Source organism: Trichosurus vulpecula, chromosome 3 (genome assembly GCF_011100635.1).
Source record: "Trichosurus vulpecula isolate mTriVul1 chromosome 3, mTriVul1.pri, whole genome shotgun sequence".
NCBI lineage: Eukaryota > Metazoa > Chordata > Mammalia > Diprotodontia > Phalangeridae > Trichosurus > Trichosurus vulpecula.
Window position 1 is genome coordinate 406,544,697 of NC_050575.1, and position 15,768 is coordinate 406,560,464.

The 15,768-nt window shown below is 41.8% G+C and overlaps 1 gene segment (V, D, J or C); it reads left to right on the forward strand.

Annotated features, from left to right (window-relative positions):
* Window positions 1-897: 897 nt before the first annotated feature.
* Window positions 898-15,349, forward strand: LOC118842738. The segment is given in 2 exon segments: window positions 898-953; window positions 15,033-15,349. Coding segments are annotated over 2 exon segments (372 nt in total).
* Window positions 15,350-15,768: the final 419 nt, after the last annotated feature.

The following is a 15,768-nucleotide window of genomic DNA, read 5'->3' on the forward strand; positions in this document are numbered from 1 at the left end:
AGAAACAAATGGGGAGAAGGACAGAATAGAACCTTGGGAGACATTTATTTATGGTGTGAGGGTGAAGGTGGAGGTGGAAAGGTTGGGAGGGCATGAATCACAATACTTTCTAGGATGCTGAGAAGTACCATCAGTGAGGCAAGAAGAAGAAAGGAAACCATGACATAATAGTGTCAAGAAAACCTAGAAGGATGGTGAGGGTGATTCAGGGGAGAGGAAGGGTCATTGGCATCAAATACTACAGAGGACATAGAGAACTATTCAAGTCATCATGTTTAACAATAAATTGGTCTTTGCTGATGTTGGAGAGAGTGGTTCTAGTGGAGAAGTAGGATCAGAATTCAGATTAAAAGGTAGTAAGAAGTTAGTAGAAACTGAAAAAAGCAGACACAATAAATATAGACAGCTTTTTCTAGGAGTCTGAATTGAAGTTGACCTATAGGATGAGAGCTTGAGGTGATGCTAGAGTCAAATGTGGGGTTTTGTTTATTTTAACAGAAAATGAAATCAAAGGTTCAGGATGCTAGAATTTCTGGAAAGGTATGAATTAAGGGCATAAGTAGAGGCTGGAATTGACCTGGAGAAAGGACACTGCCTGCTCCAAGAGTGGAATGAAGGAGGGGAAGGATTCTAATGTCATTTGAAATATGTATTTGGGGAGAAGAAGGTTGTGATGAATAGTCTGTTTTCTCAAGGGACATGTAAGGGAGTACTTTCTATGTGGTCAGCCGTGGAGACAAACTAGCTCTGCACCTGGAATCCCAGACCATTTAAAAGGCCAGGCTGCTTTGCATATTCTCCTCTATCTCCACCTCCAACCTATTCCTACTGCACAGAACCTTTATCAGAGGGTCTTGTTATTCTCTTGCCCAGGGATCAGCACTGGACAGAGCACAGCATGGAGATGGTATCCCCAGCTCAGTTCTTCTGTCTCCTCCTGCTTGGACTTCCAGGTGAGGATGGATACACGTGGGGGTGCCATGGGATTATTCACATGCTTTGGTTCTCCTTTGAGATAATTGGGAACCTGTTTCTGAGGTTTTAAAATATACTCTTTTTTTAGTGTATTATATGTCTGTCTCAGTAAAATTAGTCTAGCTGGTTCTATTCAAAAGTCTTATCTGGTGAAATATCTAGTCAACAGTTGGTGACATTTGAATTTTCTTTATCATTATAGATGCCAGTGGACAGATTGTGCTGACCCAATCTCCAGCTTCCCTGTCTGTGACTCCAGGAGACACAGTCACCATCTCCTGCAGGGCTAGTCAAGACATTAGCAAGTATTTAGAATGGCACCAACAGAAACATGGTCAGTCCCCAAAGTCTCTTATCTATTACACATCCAACCGGTACTCTGGGATCCCATCCCGGTTCAGTGGCAGTGGATCTGGAACAGATTACACTCTCACCATCAGCAGTGTGGAGGCTGAAGATGCTGGAGTTTATTACTGTAAGCAGTATAAAAGTTGGCCTCTCACAGTGCTCCAGCCCTGAACAAAAACTTCCTCAGGCAGTTCAGCTGGCTTAGCACAGGGGAGCAATTGCTTCTTCTGGTCTCAAGTTCAAAACAGCTTGTGCTATCTAGTCAAGACTAATCTTGCCCCAGTTTCCTACAAAGCCCATCCTACCTTGTCATTTACCGTCTGCATAAATATTACCAAAGTTGGCAAAGAATTCAAATCATAATCTAGGACATTCAGAAAAAACCTGAAACCAATAACCTCTGATAACAGCTCCAGTGGCTAACTTTATCGCCCTTAGGGTAAAAAATTTACAACACTGTTTAGGTTTAAAATGCCTTTACTAATGGAGTGTAGCCTACCCTTCCTGCCTCGCTGAACTCACTTCTCTTATTTTTCTAACATAACATAATTTATGTATTTTATTTCCTCTTCTGTCAATCTGGAAAATTTTATAAATATTCATCCATTTCACATAGATTGTTTTACTGGCATATCATTGCACATAATAACTGCTAATAATTGCTTAATTTCATCTTCTTTGTTGGTGCATTCCTCCTTCTCATTTGATACTAGTAATTTGGTTTTCTTCTTTCTTTTTTCTTTTTTTTTTTTGGAGAGGGGAAGGCAGGGCAATTGGGGTTAAGCGACTTGCCCAAGGTCACACAGCTAGTACATGTGTCAAGTGTCTGAGGCCAGATTTTAACTCAGGTCCTCCTGACTCCAGGGCCAGTGCTCTACTCACTGTGCCACCTAGCTGCCCCCCTTTTTTCTTAATCTAATTAACCAGTAGTTTATCTATTTTGTTGGTTTCTTCATAAAGCCAAGTCCTATTTTATAAGGTCCATGGCTTTTAATTTTAAATTTTATTTATTTCTCATATGATTTCCAGGATTTCCATTTTGGTGTTTAATTGGGGATTTCACGTTTGTTCTTTTCCTATTTTTTTAGTTGAATACCCAATTGATTGATCTGCTCTTTCTCTATTTTATTAATGTGTATTTAGAGATTTAAAATTTCCCATAAATGTTGTTTTGGCCGACTGCCACAAATTTTGGAATCTTGTCTATTTGTTGTCATGCTCTTTAATGGAATTATTGTTCCTGTGATTTTTTCTTTGACCCACTGAAACAGTAAGGGAATAATAACAACATAGATGATAATTGTCCAAATGCCTATGTAGTTCTGTAACCCAAAGTATACGAGGCTGTCCACATAGAAGGTAGAAGAAGTAAACCATTTATTCAGACACCAGAGAGCCATATTCCACAACCAAATGCTCAGCTCCCACAGCCAGTTAATCCACTTCATCATAATAGCAAGGAACCAAAAACATTCAATACAGAAAATCACAACTTGGAGCCTCAACATCCCAAAACCTCTCTGACCCCCTGCTGGGGTCTTCCCAAAAACAAAGTCACAGTACAGCTAAGTCAGCCTGTTCAGTTCTAACAATCACAAGGGCAGCCACTAGCATCCCCCCAGCAGCCATATTCTCTCTCTCTCTCTCTCTCTCTCTATCTCTATCTCTCTCTCTCTCTCTCTTCCTCTCTCTCTCTCATCATTTTCTGTAACATAACTTCCTTTTCCTGTCTGGAGGCTCCTCCCACCATGTAACTTAGGCTTCCTATGATAAATGGGCAGGAAAGATCTTCCAATCAAAATTGCTAATACACCCACTCATTCTTTATGAGTAATTACTTAGGTTCCGATTAATTTTCAATCTTTGCTTTATTGAATGTATTTATTGTTGCAATAAGAAAAGCATTCTAAATATTTCTGCTTCTCTGCCTTTTTGTGAGATTTTTATGCAGAAATATTCTACCTGTCCTTAATAATGATACATTTCTTAGGAGTTACATTGTCATCTTTCCATACAGTAATATAAAATGTTGAACTATTGAGTCCTTTATGCTTACCCTTTCATGTTTGCCTCTTTATGCTTATTTCGAATCTTGTATTTGAAAGTTAGGTTTTCTGTTCATCTCTGCTCTTTTCAGCCAGAATGCTTGCAAGTGCTCCATTTCATTAAATTTCCATTTCCACCTGAAATATTATACTCAATTTTGCTGTGTAAGTTATACTTGGTTGTAATCTTAGGTCTTTTGTCTTCCAGAATATCATATTCCAAACCCTGAGCTCCTTTAATGGTGATGTTGTTCAGTCATTTTTCAATAGTGTCTAGTTCTTCATGATCCTATTTTGGGTTTTCTTGGTGAGTAACCATTTTGTTCTCCAGCTCATTCTATAGATGAGGATACTGAGACAAACAGGGTTAAGTCACTTGCACAGGGTCACTCAGCTAAGGAAGGTCTGAGGACAGATTTGAACTCATGGAGATGAGTCGTGCCTCCAGACTCTACACTCTATCCACTGAGACATCTATTTGCCCAATCAGCTTTTACAAGGGGATATTCCTTTGCAGATATTGAAAAATAAAATTACAAGTATTACCACCCTCAACATTGGGAGACATGGTGTTACCAATACCCTTTTGGTTCCTGGAGGCACATTTTCTGGATAGCATTGGTGCCATCAAGTTTTCATCCCAATATAGCCTTGTTGTCCAATAAGTCTGCCTGTCAGCTACTGCTGGTCTGGGTACTGTAGGTGATGAATTCTGGGCTATCTGTAAAACCTGTTGTGGATCAAGGCCCAGACTGTCAGAGACTTGCTCTTCTGACATTTCAAACTGACAATGTGTGAACTTGCAATTCATCCACTTAAAAGAAAAGAAAAAAATGCTGAGGCAAAGACCAAAGTCTATTTTTTCCACAGTTTACTAGTTAGCCCATGAGGGAGAGGCTGAAGGATGTGTGTGTGTGTGTGTGTGTGTGTGTGTGTGTGTGTGTGTATGTGTGTGTGTGTATGTGTGTATGAATGCACAAACATTTATATGTGTATATATATATATATACGTGTGTATGTATTTATTATGTGAGTGTATATGTGCTTCTGTATGCTTATGTATATAAATACACCCACACACACCATCGCTTAATCTGAAAGTTATCTGAATAACACTAAAAATTTGAGCAAACTGAAGTTAATGACTACGAAAGACAATTAAAAATAGTTAGACAACTAGCTTATGGACTGTGTAGAGGACTAGGCCTGGAGTCATAAAGATCTGAATTCAAATCCAGCCCTAGACTAGATTTGAATTACTTGCTGTGTCACCCTGGGCAAGTTACTTAACCTCTTTTTTCCCCAGGTTCTTCCAACTGTAAAATGGGAATCATGATAGTACCTACCTACCTACCTCCTAGGGTTGCTGTGAGAATCAAATGAGATGATATTTGTAAAGTGCACAGCCCAGTGACCAGCATGTAGTAAGCGCTATATAGAGGATAGCTATGTCCTTATTAAAACAAAGTCAAAAGACTGAGGAAATTAGAAGAAACCAAAATGCGTGTCTAATCAAGAACTACTAACTAACCTGGGGAAAAAAGACCAAGGGTTGATAACTTAGGAATCATTCTAAACCTGAAATCTATGACCAAAAAGAATAACCTGGATATCTTTTTTCAAGAAAGCATTGAAAAAAATTGCCATATAACAAGCAATCAGAAAGAAGGAAGCCAAATATGGAAGAACCACAGTCAGGATTGCCGAAAATTCACCAGCCATCTCTTTCAAGGAACCTAGACCTCCCTAAAGCAAAAGATTAAGTTCTATAACCATAAATTACCTACCAAGAAATACTCAATATAATCCTCTAAGGAAAAAATGAGCATTTTATGACCAATGATTTTCAAATATTTGTGATGAGAAAAGTGAAGGACATCTGAAATAAATATATAGACATTAAGAGAACAATAAAAAGTAAATCCAAGGTAACAATCAGAAGGGACTTTGTGTCAAAGAAATATTTATACTCTAAAGGAGGGTGATAGAAGGGTGGTTTAAGAATCCTAATGTCGTAACGGTCATAGAGGTACTGCAATGAGACAGAAGAGTTACAGTTTATGTTCTGATGGTGTTGAAGAAGATAGAAAATGGAAGGGCAAGGAAAACAGCAATAAATAGGGGACAGAAGCACAGGATCTCCCTTTGTTGGGATGCACAAGTAGAAGTATAAACAAAGATGGAACTAATAAAGCGGTCAAACATCACTTGAGATTCATTTTTATCTCAACTTCTTAAAATGGGGTAGAAAGTACATAATTACACCCAGAGAGTTTGGTGTAGGAATGCATTGGTCTCAACAGGGATTCAGATAGGAACAGGCAGAGGATAAAGAAGAAGAAAGAGAATAGATTCAGGGAAGGACTATCATAAGGAAACGAAATTCCAAGTTTGTTGAGAGAACAGAGAAGAGATTAAAAGGGAAAGAAAAAGAACATTTAATAAAGGGGGAGGGAGGAAAATAGAAAAGAAAATGCATGAGAAAATAGGATAGAGAGAAATATACAATGAACTCAGCACAATGAATGTGAATGAGATAAACTGACACATAAAAAGGCATTGGATAACAGAAGTGATTACAAAGACATACCAGCAGTATGTCTTTTTTTACAAGAAACTTTTAAATATAAAGACTCCCATGCAGTTAAAATAAGGGTCAGAGCAAAATCTATGATGACTCAACTGAAAATTAAAAAAAGAAAACAGGTGTAGTGATTGTAATTTCAGACAAGGCAATAACAGAAATATACTTACTTGAGAGATAAATTGAGAAGCTACATTTTTCTGAAAAGTAACACAATGAATGAATTTAAATATTTAAAATATATGCACTGAATGATACTACATTTAATGACTTAAAGGAAAAATTACATGAATCATAAAGAGAAATGGACAGTAAAAATATAATAGTGGATTATCCCAATATAGTACTTTTTGCCCTAGATAAATCTGACTAAAAATGAATAAAAATAAGTCACTGCCTGAATGTAATTTTAGAAAAGTTAGCATGATAGACTCCTTGTGATTATTGAATGGCTATTTAAAAGAGTATATCTTTTTTTTTGATGAAAAATGTTTGACTTTAATGACAAAAAATGCCCAAAACAATACCAATACCTCTGAGGTATACCAGGGCAGATTTAACAAATATTTGTTATTCATATTCAGTATCTACTCTAACTACATTTCCAGGCACTATACATATAAACAGCTATCAGTCAAAACAAATTTTTATTGAAGATCTAGTAAGACTAAGGAATTAGGACAGGCACAATGGGAGAATTTTTAAAAGCAGAAGATATAATTCCTTCCCTCAGTAAGCTTTTGATTAAGTTGGAGAGATAAGACACACACACACAAAGATTGTTGCAAATACAAAGAAGCATATGATAAAATCCTAATCGAAGGGAAACAAGGGAATAAGCATCTATATGAAGAGGTTAAAAATGATGATGGTAGGGAATCATAGGTTTTTAGGGGTGCTTGAGACCCCAAAATACTGACACGCCGGGTTCTGCCAAAAGAATTCAACTCAAGCCTTCTCAGCCAAGGGAAAAGACAAAGTTTATTAGGGATTCACCATAATGGGTTGTCTTAGGAAATCCCACACTTTGTGATGCCTGTTTTCACAAGTGGGCCAGATTCAATCTACTGAGCTAGATTGAATCTGAGCACCTTCATGGAGGCAAGATGGAGATTATATACACAAAGATTGTAGGAGGGATTGAGGGGTGGTCTGGGGTGACTAGAGGAGGGGTTTAGGGAGAGTCTTGAGGAGGAGTCTAAGGAGGAGGTCAGACTCCATGGTGGGGAAACAGCTGAAGGCTACCTGGAGATGACAGACAATAAGAGAGCTAAGGTAACTGGGCTAGGGTATAGATATTTTGATCAGGATTACAGATGAACTAGGCTAGATGGAGATTTGGGCCTAATGATAATGTAAGGCTTATGGCCTTAGGGGAAGTCCAGATCTAGTTGTAAGATTCAAGGAGAGTTCAAGGGGGCTCCCAGAGACTGTATTCCAGATTCAAGGGGGTTCCCAGAGACTGTGCCCTCATCATTCCCCCCTCAAACAAATGGGACCTAAATTCTTTTGGGATAAAGGATGAAGGTCTCAGCTTCTGAAATTTATTCCTGCTGGCAAGGGGTATAGAGCTGTCCCTGCCTCTATGGGTCCAGTTCAAGGAGTACATAGTCTGAGCAGTCATCTGGAAGTTGATGGTTTGGAGCCTGGAGGAGATAAACTTGGCAAGGAGATTAAGCAAACAAGCACCAAACGGACAGTATAGGAGTATAGAGAAAGGACAATTTCCGTGGTGTAAAAGATAATTTTCCTGGAGGGAATTAAAGATGACTATTTCATGCCTAGCTCCCCTAATCACTTGTTCTGTGTACCACACTGCTTCAGGGTTCAGGAGTGTGGCACACCCGAAGAATTAGGTCATGGGTATCTAAGAGCAAGGCTTGATATTTGGGGAGCCTGTGGCTAGCCAGCCACTGGTGGCCCTCTGCTTCTAGGATGCTCTGAACTCGATGGGAATTCAGAACTTCTAAAGGCTGGTCAACTAGAGGTTTAGAAGCTTCTTCAATTAGAGTGGCTGTAGCAGCCATGGTGTCTAATTGTTTTGAGAAACAGGCACCTGGCTTGGGGTCTGGTCCTAAGGATTGGATTAGGATTCCCAAAGCCTGTCCTCTCCTTTCATCAACATATCAAGTGAAAGATTTTTCTAGATTAGGTAAAGCTAATGCTGGAGTGGTGGTCAATTTAGTTTTCAAAGTCTCTAAAGTTTTAGCCTGGTCAGGGCCCCACTCTAGAGCAAGTGAGTCAGGGCCTTGAGTGGCAATTAATGGTTGCAGTCCCTCCCAAGCCTTGGGTTTAATTGGATATTGATAGTGATGGAGGGCAACTAAGGCTGGGGTGGCAGAAGTAGCTTGCCTAGGAATTCCCTGATCCCAAACAATTGGCTCAACCCTCTCCCACACCTCTGAGGAAACATGGGGAGATCTGGTAAACAGAGGGAAAAGGAAGTTATGAGGTTTAACTAGAGAAAATTGGCTTCCCAATTTCATCATCAGGTCCCTTCCCAACAAGGGGCAGGGCCACAGGAGAGTGCAAGGAAGGAGTGTTCAAACAATAGATCCTTGATGCCCATGACCTGATGGGTTAAGGGGCATGCAGGGCCAGAGCAATTAGTTAAAACAAGAGAACATAGCCGTGATAAAGTGGGTAACCTTACCTTCAGCCTCGATTTTGCCCAGGGCTCCATGAGAGAGGTAGAGAAAGTGGGAGCACTGCCAAGCCCCAGGCTTTCCCCTTCTTCTGAGTCTTGAGAATACTGGAGAACAGGGTACTGGGAGGAGGCTCTACCACTTTTCCAGCCTCAGGGATAATCCTTCCTCCAATGTCCCTCCTGGTTACATGCTGGACACGGTCCTGGAGGTGTGGATCCTGGAGGCTTCCTCCAGTGGGGCACCCTAGAGGGGCACTCCTTGGACCAGTGACACTCCTTGTGGCATCAAAAGCAGGTTTCCCCACTGCCCAAATTGCAGGGATTCCTCCAAGGGGACTCCCTAGAGTGGTGCTCCTTGGGTCTTTTCCTGGCCATGGCAGCAGCCAAGAATTGAGCGTGTTCTCTGTGTCTAGCTCTTTCCCTGCGTTTTCTTTCTACCAGGTCTCTATTGTTGAAAACTCTGAAGGCTGTCTCCAGTAATTGGGCCTGAGGTGTTTGGGGTCCCGTTGTGAATTTCTGTAGTTCCCTCCTAATATTTGGGGAATCCTGATGAATGTAATACATGTGAAGTATTGCTGCCCCTGCAATAGAATGAGGATCCGAATTTGTATACTTCTTAGTAGCTTTTACTAGCCGGGCTTGGAAAAGGGCAGGGCTTTCCTTTTCTCCCTGAGTAACTTCCCTAATTTTTTTAAAATTTATTTGCTTTCAAAATGCAGTTCTTAGGCCTTCTAACAGTCAAATTACAAATGATCTCTTTGTTCTTTATCCTCACTCCTTTGATGATTCCATCCTGGGTCACTAGTGGGAACAGCAGCTGTACCTGGGGGATATTTTATGGGGTTATTGCTAGCCAAACTGTCCCCAAATTTTGGGGTGTGTTCCCAGATTTTCCTCTTCTCCTTGGTGGTAGAGAAAAGGATATGCAAATCACACCAAGAAAGTTCAGATTGTAGGGACAGATCCCTAATACCCTCAGTAAACTTAGTGGTATCTTCTGAGTATCTCCCCAGGTTTTCTTTAATTTGAATGAGATCCAAAATGGAGAATGGAACATGTGTTCTCCTTGTTCCAGTAGGGGAGGCAGGCACTTCCCTCAGGGGAAAAAGCCCTGAAGGAGCTGTGGGGCCTGGAGCTTGGGGAGGGATATAGGAAGTCCTGAGGGGCTGGAAGGTGCCAGCTGAACTAGATCAGACTGCAAGGCCAGGACATCTGGCTGGCAAGGGAGAAGATTGACTGGTACCTGAGGAGGGGTAGGGGTCAGAGAGGGAGATACCAAAGAGACTTGAGCCTTTGCCTTACATCATCTAACACCACTTTATGCAGTTCTCCGTATGGCTCCATTTGCAAACAAACTCAGGAGATTCAGGCCTCCAGCTCAGACTACTTCCCAGACCCTCCAGGAGCCTGGTGGGCGTGTCACCACGGCCTTACCCAGTGTGTCTCTGCTACTGTGTTCCTCAGACACCACAACACCCGGAGGCGCCCTGTGCATCTTGGTGGCTATAATTCCCCAGGTTTCCCTCCTCCCGGGTGAGGAAGGCTGGCCCTATTTTTCCCCCGAAGGGCAACTGAGTTACCATAAAAGGTGAGCAATACTACTCCTCATCCCCATCTTAGTGGGCCTGGGACTTGTGGGCTCCGCCACCACTGGAACAGTACCCCTAGCCAAAGGGGATCTCAACTATAAGGCCTTAAGTATACAGGTAAACATTGACCTCTCCCACATAGAGCAGTCCAACTCAGTCCTAGAAAAACAAATGGACTCGTTGGCGGAGGTGGCCCTCTAGAACTGCAGAGGCCTTGGCCTTCTTTTTCTCAAGCAGGGTGGCCTATGTGTGGCCCTGGGAGAGGCTTGTTGTTTCTATGCTAACAACTCTGGGGTGGTGCGGGAAAGCCTGAGGTTGGTACACCAAAATATTGCCAATAGACAAAGGGAGCTGGAAAACTCTGAGAACTGGTATCAGTCCCTGTTCCGTAGATCCCCTTGGCTCACTACCCTGGTGACGACCCTGGCTGGCTCCCTCCTCTTCATTATAGCTCTGGTTGTGGGCCCCTGCCTCATTAATCATTTTCTGCAATTTGTCAAGTCCCACATAAACTCTGTTAAAGTACTGTTGATTAGGGATCGCCATTATCAATTTGCAAATCCCAGTCCCCGATTCTTGTGACAGATCCCCTGAGAATGTGTCAAAGAATTGACACACTTAAAAAAAGAATTGGGGAATGTTATGCCCTGCCCCACCCTTCTCCAGTTTCTCTATCTTGCCCCAGCTCACCGCACTGTTTTTAACTCCTATCTGCACAGGCCCCAGTATTTGTGCTCCCATCTCCACAGACCCCACTGTTTGTGTTCCCTTCCCCACGGAAATAATCCTGCCTCAGCTTGTCCTACTGTTTGTGTCCCCATCTCCATGGAAATCTAATTGTGTTCTTTCCCTTTAAATACTCTTTGCCTTCCTTTGCTCAGGGCTGTTTGATTTGAGTAATTACTCAGAACAGTCACATGCACTTCAATAAATCCACATCTAAATTTATATCCGGGTCTTGCTCGCTTTTTTCGGCACAACACCAGCACACTGCAAAAGCCCAGTTTCTTTTGATCTGCTTTACTAAGGAAAGCAACGTTAAGGGGTTTTCAAGGTTATTTTAATCCAGCATACAGACATCATTCACATAGTTCAGGAGAAAAAGCCAGCACCCTGAACTTCAGAAAAAAATACAAGCAAATTACAAACTCAACAGATAGACCTTGTCTGATTCAAATCCCAATTCATAGTTACCAGAATTTAACAAAGTCCTAACATCTGCCTTTATGAGGTGGAGGGCTTCTTAGCTACAGGTGCCCAAAGTCTCCACATCAGTGTGCCACCAAGAGTGAGAGGCCCTGAGCAAATAGCTCTGTCTTCTCTTCTTATACCATTTCAGACATCATCAAACATCATCTGAAGGACCAGAACTTAGCCTGCTATGATTGGCTCTTGAGTTAGCACCTCCCCTTAGTACCCTGGGAGATTCACATCCATATAGGCTTAGCACCTAATAGGGGTTTGGGCCTGGTGCTTAGCACCTAGTAAGACTCAATAAAATACACTGAATGAATCAAAGGAAACACAAACCAAACTCTTCAAGGGCACTTGGTTGAACTGAGTGCTAAGAGCCCATTTTGCTTACCAACACAAGGCTTCCAGTTTTAGAGCCAATGTACTTCCAGGGCTCACAACACAAACAGTTCTTCCTCAGGTATCTTCAATTAGATCTGGAAGGAGATGCATCTCCACCTCATGGAGTAGGTGGTGGCTGGGAGTGTAACCCTTATTCTTGGTTTCTTTCCTTTAAAGGAAACAAAATTATCTTTTTTTGAATTTTATCATTTTTATTTAATATTTTCATTTTCAACATTGATTTCCACAAGATTTTGAGTTATAAATTTTCTCCCCATTTCTACCCTCCCCCCACTCCAAGAAGGCATATATTCTGATTGCCCTGTTGCCCAGTCAGCCCTCTCTTCTGTCACCCCATTCACCCCCCCCCCCCGCCCCATCCCTTTTCCCCTTACTTTCTTGTAGGTCAGGATAGATTTCTATGCCCCGTTCCCTATATATCTTGTTTCCCAGCTACATGCAAAAAAACCCTTTTTGTTGAGTATCTGCTTTTAAAACTTTGAGTTCCAAATTCTCTTCCCTCTTCCCTTCCTTCCCACCCTCCCTAGGAAGGCTAGCAATTCTGCATAGATCACGCATGTATCATTATGTAAAACACTTCCACACTGCTCCTGTTGTGAAAGGCTAACTATATTTCCCTCCATCCTATCCTGTCTCCCTTTATTCAGTTTTCTCCCTTGACCCTGTCGCTTTTCAAAAGTGTTTGCTTTTGATTATCTCCTCTCCTATCTGCCTTCCCTTCTATCATCCCCCCTTTTTATCCCCTTCCCCTTACTTTCCTGTGGAGTAAGATACCCAATGGAGTGTGTATGTTATTCCCTCCTCAAGTTGAGTCCAATGAGAGCAAAATTCACTTATTCCCCCTCACCTACCCCCTTTGGGCTAGTAAGGGGAATAGCTGAGAGTGGAACCCAGGTTTCAGTCACTTAGTCCAAGAGTACCAAACAATAATGTTGATGATGGTGATGATGTTAATACCAATAATAATACAAACTAGAATTTAAATTGGGCATTCAGGTTTATAAAACACTTTAAAATTATGTCATCTTATCCTTAAAAAGTCATGGGTGGTAGGTGCTATTGTTATCCACACTTTGTATTTGAGGAAATTGGGGCCCACAAAATTTAGGGAATTTCTGAGGGTCACACACCTAATGAGTGTCTGAGACTGGATTGGGTACATAGGTCTTCCTGAATGTAGATGGAGCATTCTAGCTTGCTGTATCACCTTACTGCTGCCGCCGCTGCTGCTGCTGCTGCTGCTACTACTACTACCAATTAAATGTAGAATTAATATAGCTCTCTGCAGTTACAAATGTCATCTCATTTAATACTCACAACAACCCCATGACATAGGTGATAGTTTTATTCCTCTTACAGAGATAAGAAACTAAAAATGAGAGGTTAAGTCCTTTTCCCACCTGGACACATGGGAGCTAGTTAGTGCCTGAGGTAGCATTTCAAGTCAGGGTTTCTGGACTCAAGTCTGGAGCTCTCTGTTCTGTGATACCTAGCTGCTAGGCACAATATTGCACTAACCCAAGGACCATAATCGAAATGAGAACATCACCACACCCTAATGCTCATTAACTATGATAACACTAGTGTTCTATGAAGCCACCAACTACCATTGCATATAAAAATAGAGAAGGAAAAGGGAGGAGGAGAAAAGCAAAAGCAAAAACAGCAACAATATCTAACACTTACATAGCACTTTAAAGATTACAAAGCACTTTACAAATATTACCTTATTTTATTCTGATGAAAACCTTGGGAGGCAGCCTCTATTAATCCCCATTTTACAAATGAAGAAATGAAGGCTAAAGGGTGTAAGTGACTTTCCCAAGTTACACAGCTAGTGAGTATCTGAGGTAGGATCTGGACTAGATATGCCCAGAAACCAAGACTTGTACTCTGTCCACTGAACCTTCTGGGTGCCTAGAATAGGGTATTGCAATAGAACAGGCAAGGCTTGCTGAGGACCTGGAACAGGGCACTTGTAATGTGAATAGAGAGAAAGGAAGACTTATGGTAAATATTAAGGAAATGGAGCCAACCAGACTTATCAATTACAAGAGACAAATGGGGAGAAGGACAGAATAGAACCTTGAGAGACATCCATTTATGGTGTGAGAGTGAAGGTGGAGGTGGAAAGGTTGGGAGGGCATGAATCACAATACTTTCTAGGATGCTGAGAAGTACCATCAGTGAGGCAAGAAGAAGAAAGGAAACCATGACATAGTAGTGTCAAGAAAACCTAGGGAGGGGAAAGTATCTAGAAAGATGGTGAGGGTGATTCAGGGGAGAGGAAGGGTCATTGGCATCAAATACTACAGCGGGCATAGAGAACTATTCAAGTCATCACGTTTAACAATAAATTGGTCTTTGCTGATGTTGGAGAGAGTGGTTCTAGTGGAGAAGTACGATCAGAATTCGAATTAAAAGGGAGTAAGAAGTTAGTGGAAACGGAAAAAAGTAGACACAATAAATATAGACAGCTTTTTCTAGGAGTCTGAATTGAAGTTGACCTATAGGATAAGAGCTTGAGGTGATGCCAGAGTCAAATGTGGGGTTTTGTTTATTTTAACAGAAAATGAAATCAAAGGTTCAGGATGCTAGAATTTCTGGAAAGGTATGAATTAAGGGCATAAGTAGAGGCTGGAATTGACCTAGAGAAAGGACACTGCCTGCTCCGAGAGTGGAATGAAGGAGGGGAAGGATTCTAATGTCATTTGAAATATGTAATTGGGGAGAAGAAGGTTGTGATGAATAGTCTGTTTTCTCAAGGGACATGTGAGGGAGTACTTTCTATGTGGTCAGCCGTGGAGACAAACTAGCTCTGCACCTGGAATCCCAGACCATTTAAAAGGCCAGGCTGCTTTGCATATTCTCCTCTATCTCCACCTCCAACCTATTCCTACTGCACAGAACCTTTATCAGAGGGTCTTGTTATTCTCTTGCCCAGGGATCAGCACTGGACAGAGCACAGCATGGAGATGGTATCCCCAACTCAGTTCTTCTGTCTCCTCCTGCTTGGACTTCCAGGTGAGGATGGATACACGTCGGGGTGCCATGGGATTATTCACATGCTTTGGTTCTCCTTTGAGATAATTGGGAACCTGTTTCTGAGGTTTTTAAATATACTCTTTTTTTAGTGTATTATATGTCTGTTTCAGTAAAATTAGTCTAGCTGGTTCTATTCAAAAGTCTTATCTGGTGAAATATCTAGTCAACAGTTGGTGACATTTGAATTTTCTTTATCATTATAGATGCCAATGGACAGATTGTGATGACCCAATCTCCAACTTCCCTGTCTGTGACTCCAGGAGACACAGTCACTATCTCCTGCAGGGCTAGTCAAGACATTAGCAAGAATTTAGCATGGTACCAACAGAAACATGGTCAGTCTCCAAAGTCACTCATCTATGGTACATCCAACCTGGAGTCTGGGATCCCATCCCAGTTCAGTGGCAGTGGGTCTGGAACAGATTACACTCTCACCATCAGCAATGTGGAGGCTGAAGATGTTGGAGTTTATTACTGTATGCAGTATGAAAACCTACCTCTCACAGTGCTCCAGCCCTGAACAAAAACTTCCTCAGGCAGTTCAGCTGGCTCAGCACAGGGGAGCAATTACTTCCTCTAGTTTCTAGATCAAAACAGGCTGTGCTCTCTGGTCAAAACTAATCTCACCTCATCTTCCTACAAAGCCCATCCCATCTCCATATAGTTCTGTCCAGTGCTGATCTCTGGGGAGGGCAGTGGCCTGCCCTACTGGTGAGGGCTCTGTTCATGCGGGTGAGATGGGCATGCAAAGGAGCTGGACTGAAGGGAGAAGTTCTTCAGAGGCCTCCAGCTTCAGAACCAACATAGCTCTTGGGTTCATGACATGGGTAGTTCCTCCTTAGGTATCCCCATTGAGACCAGGGAGGAATATTCAGATTCAGGGATGGTTTCAACCTTCATGTGGGTGGGAATGATGGGCTACTAGTCCTCCTGGGTTCT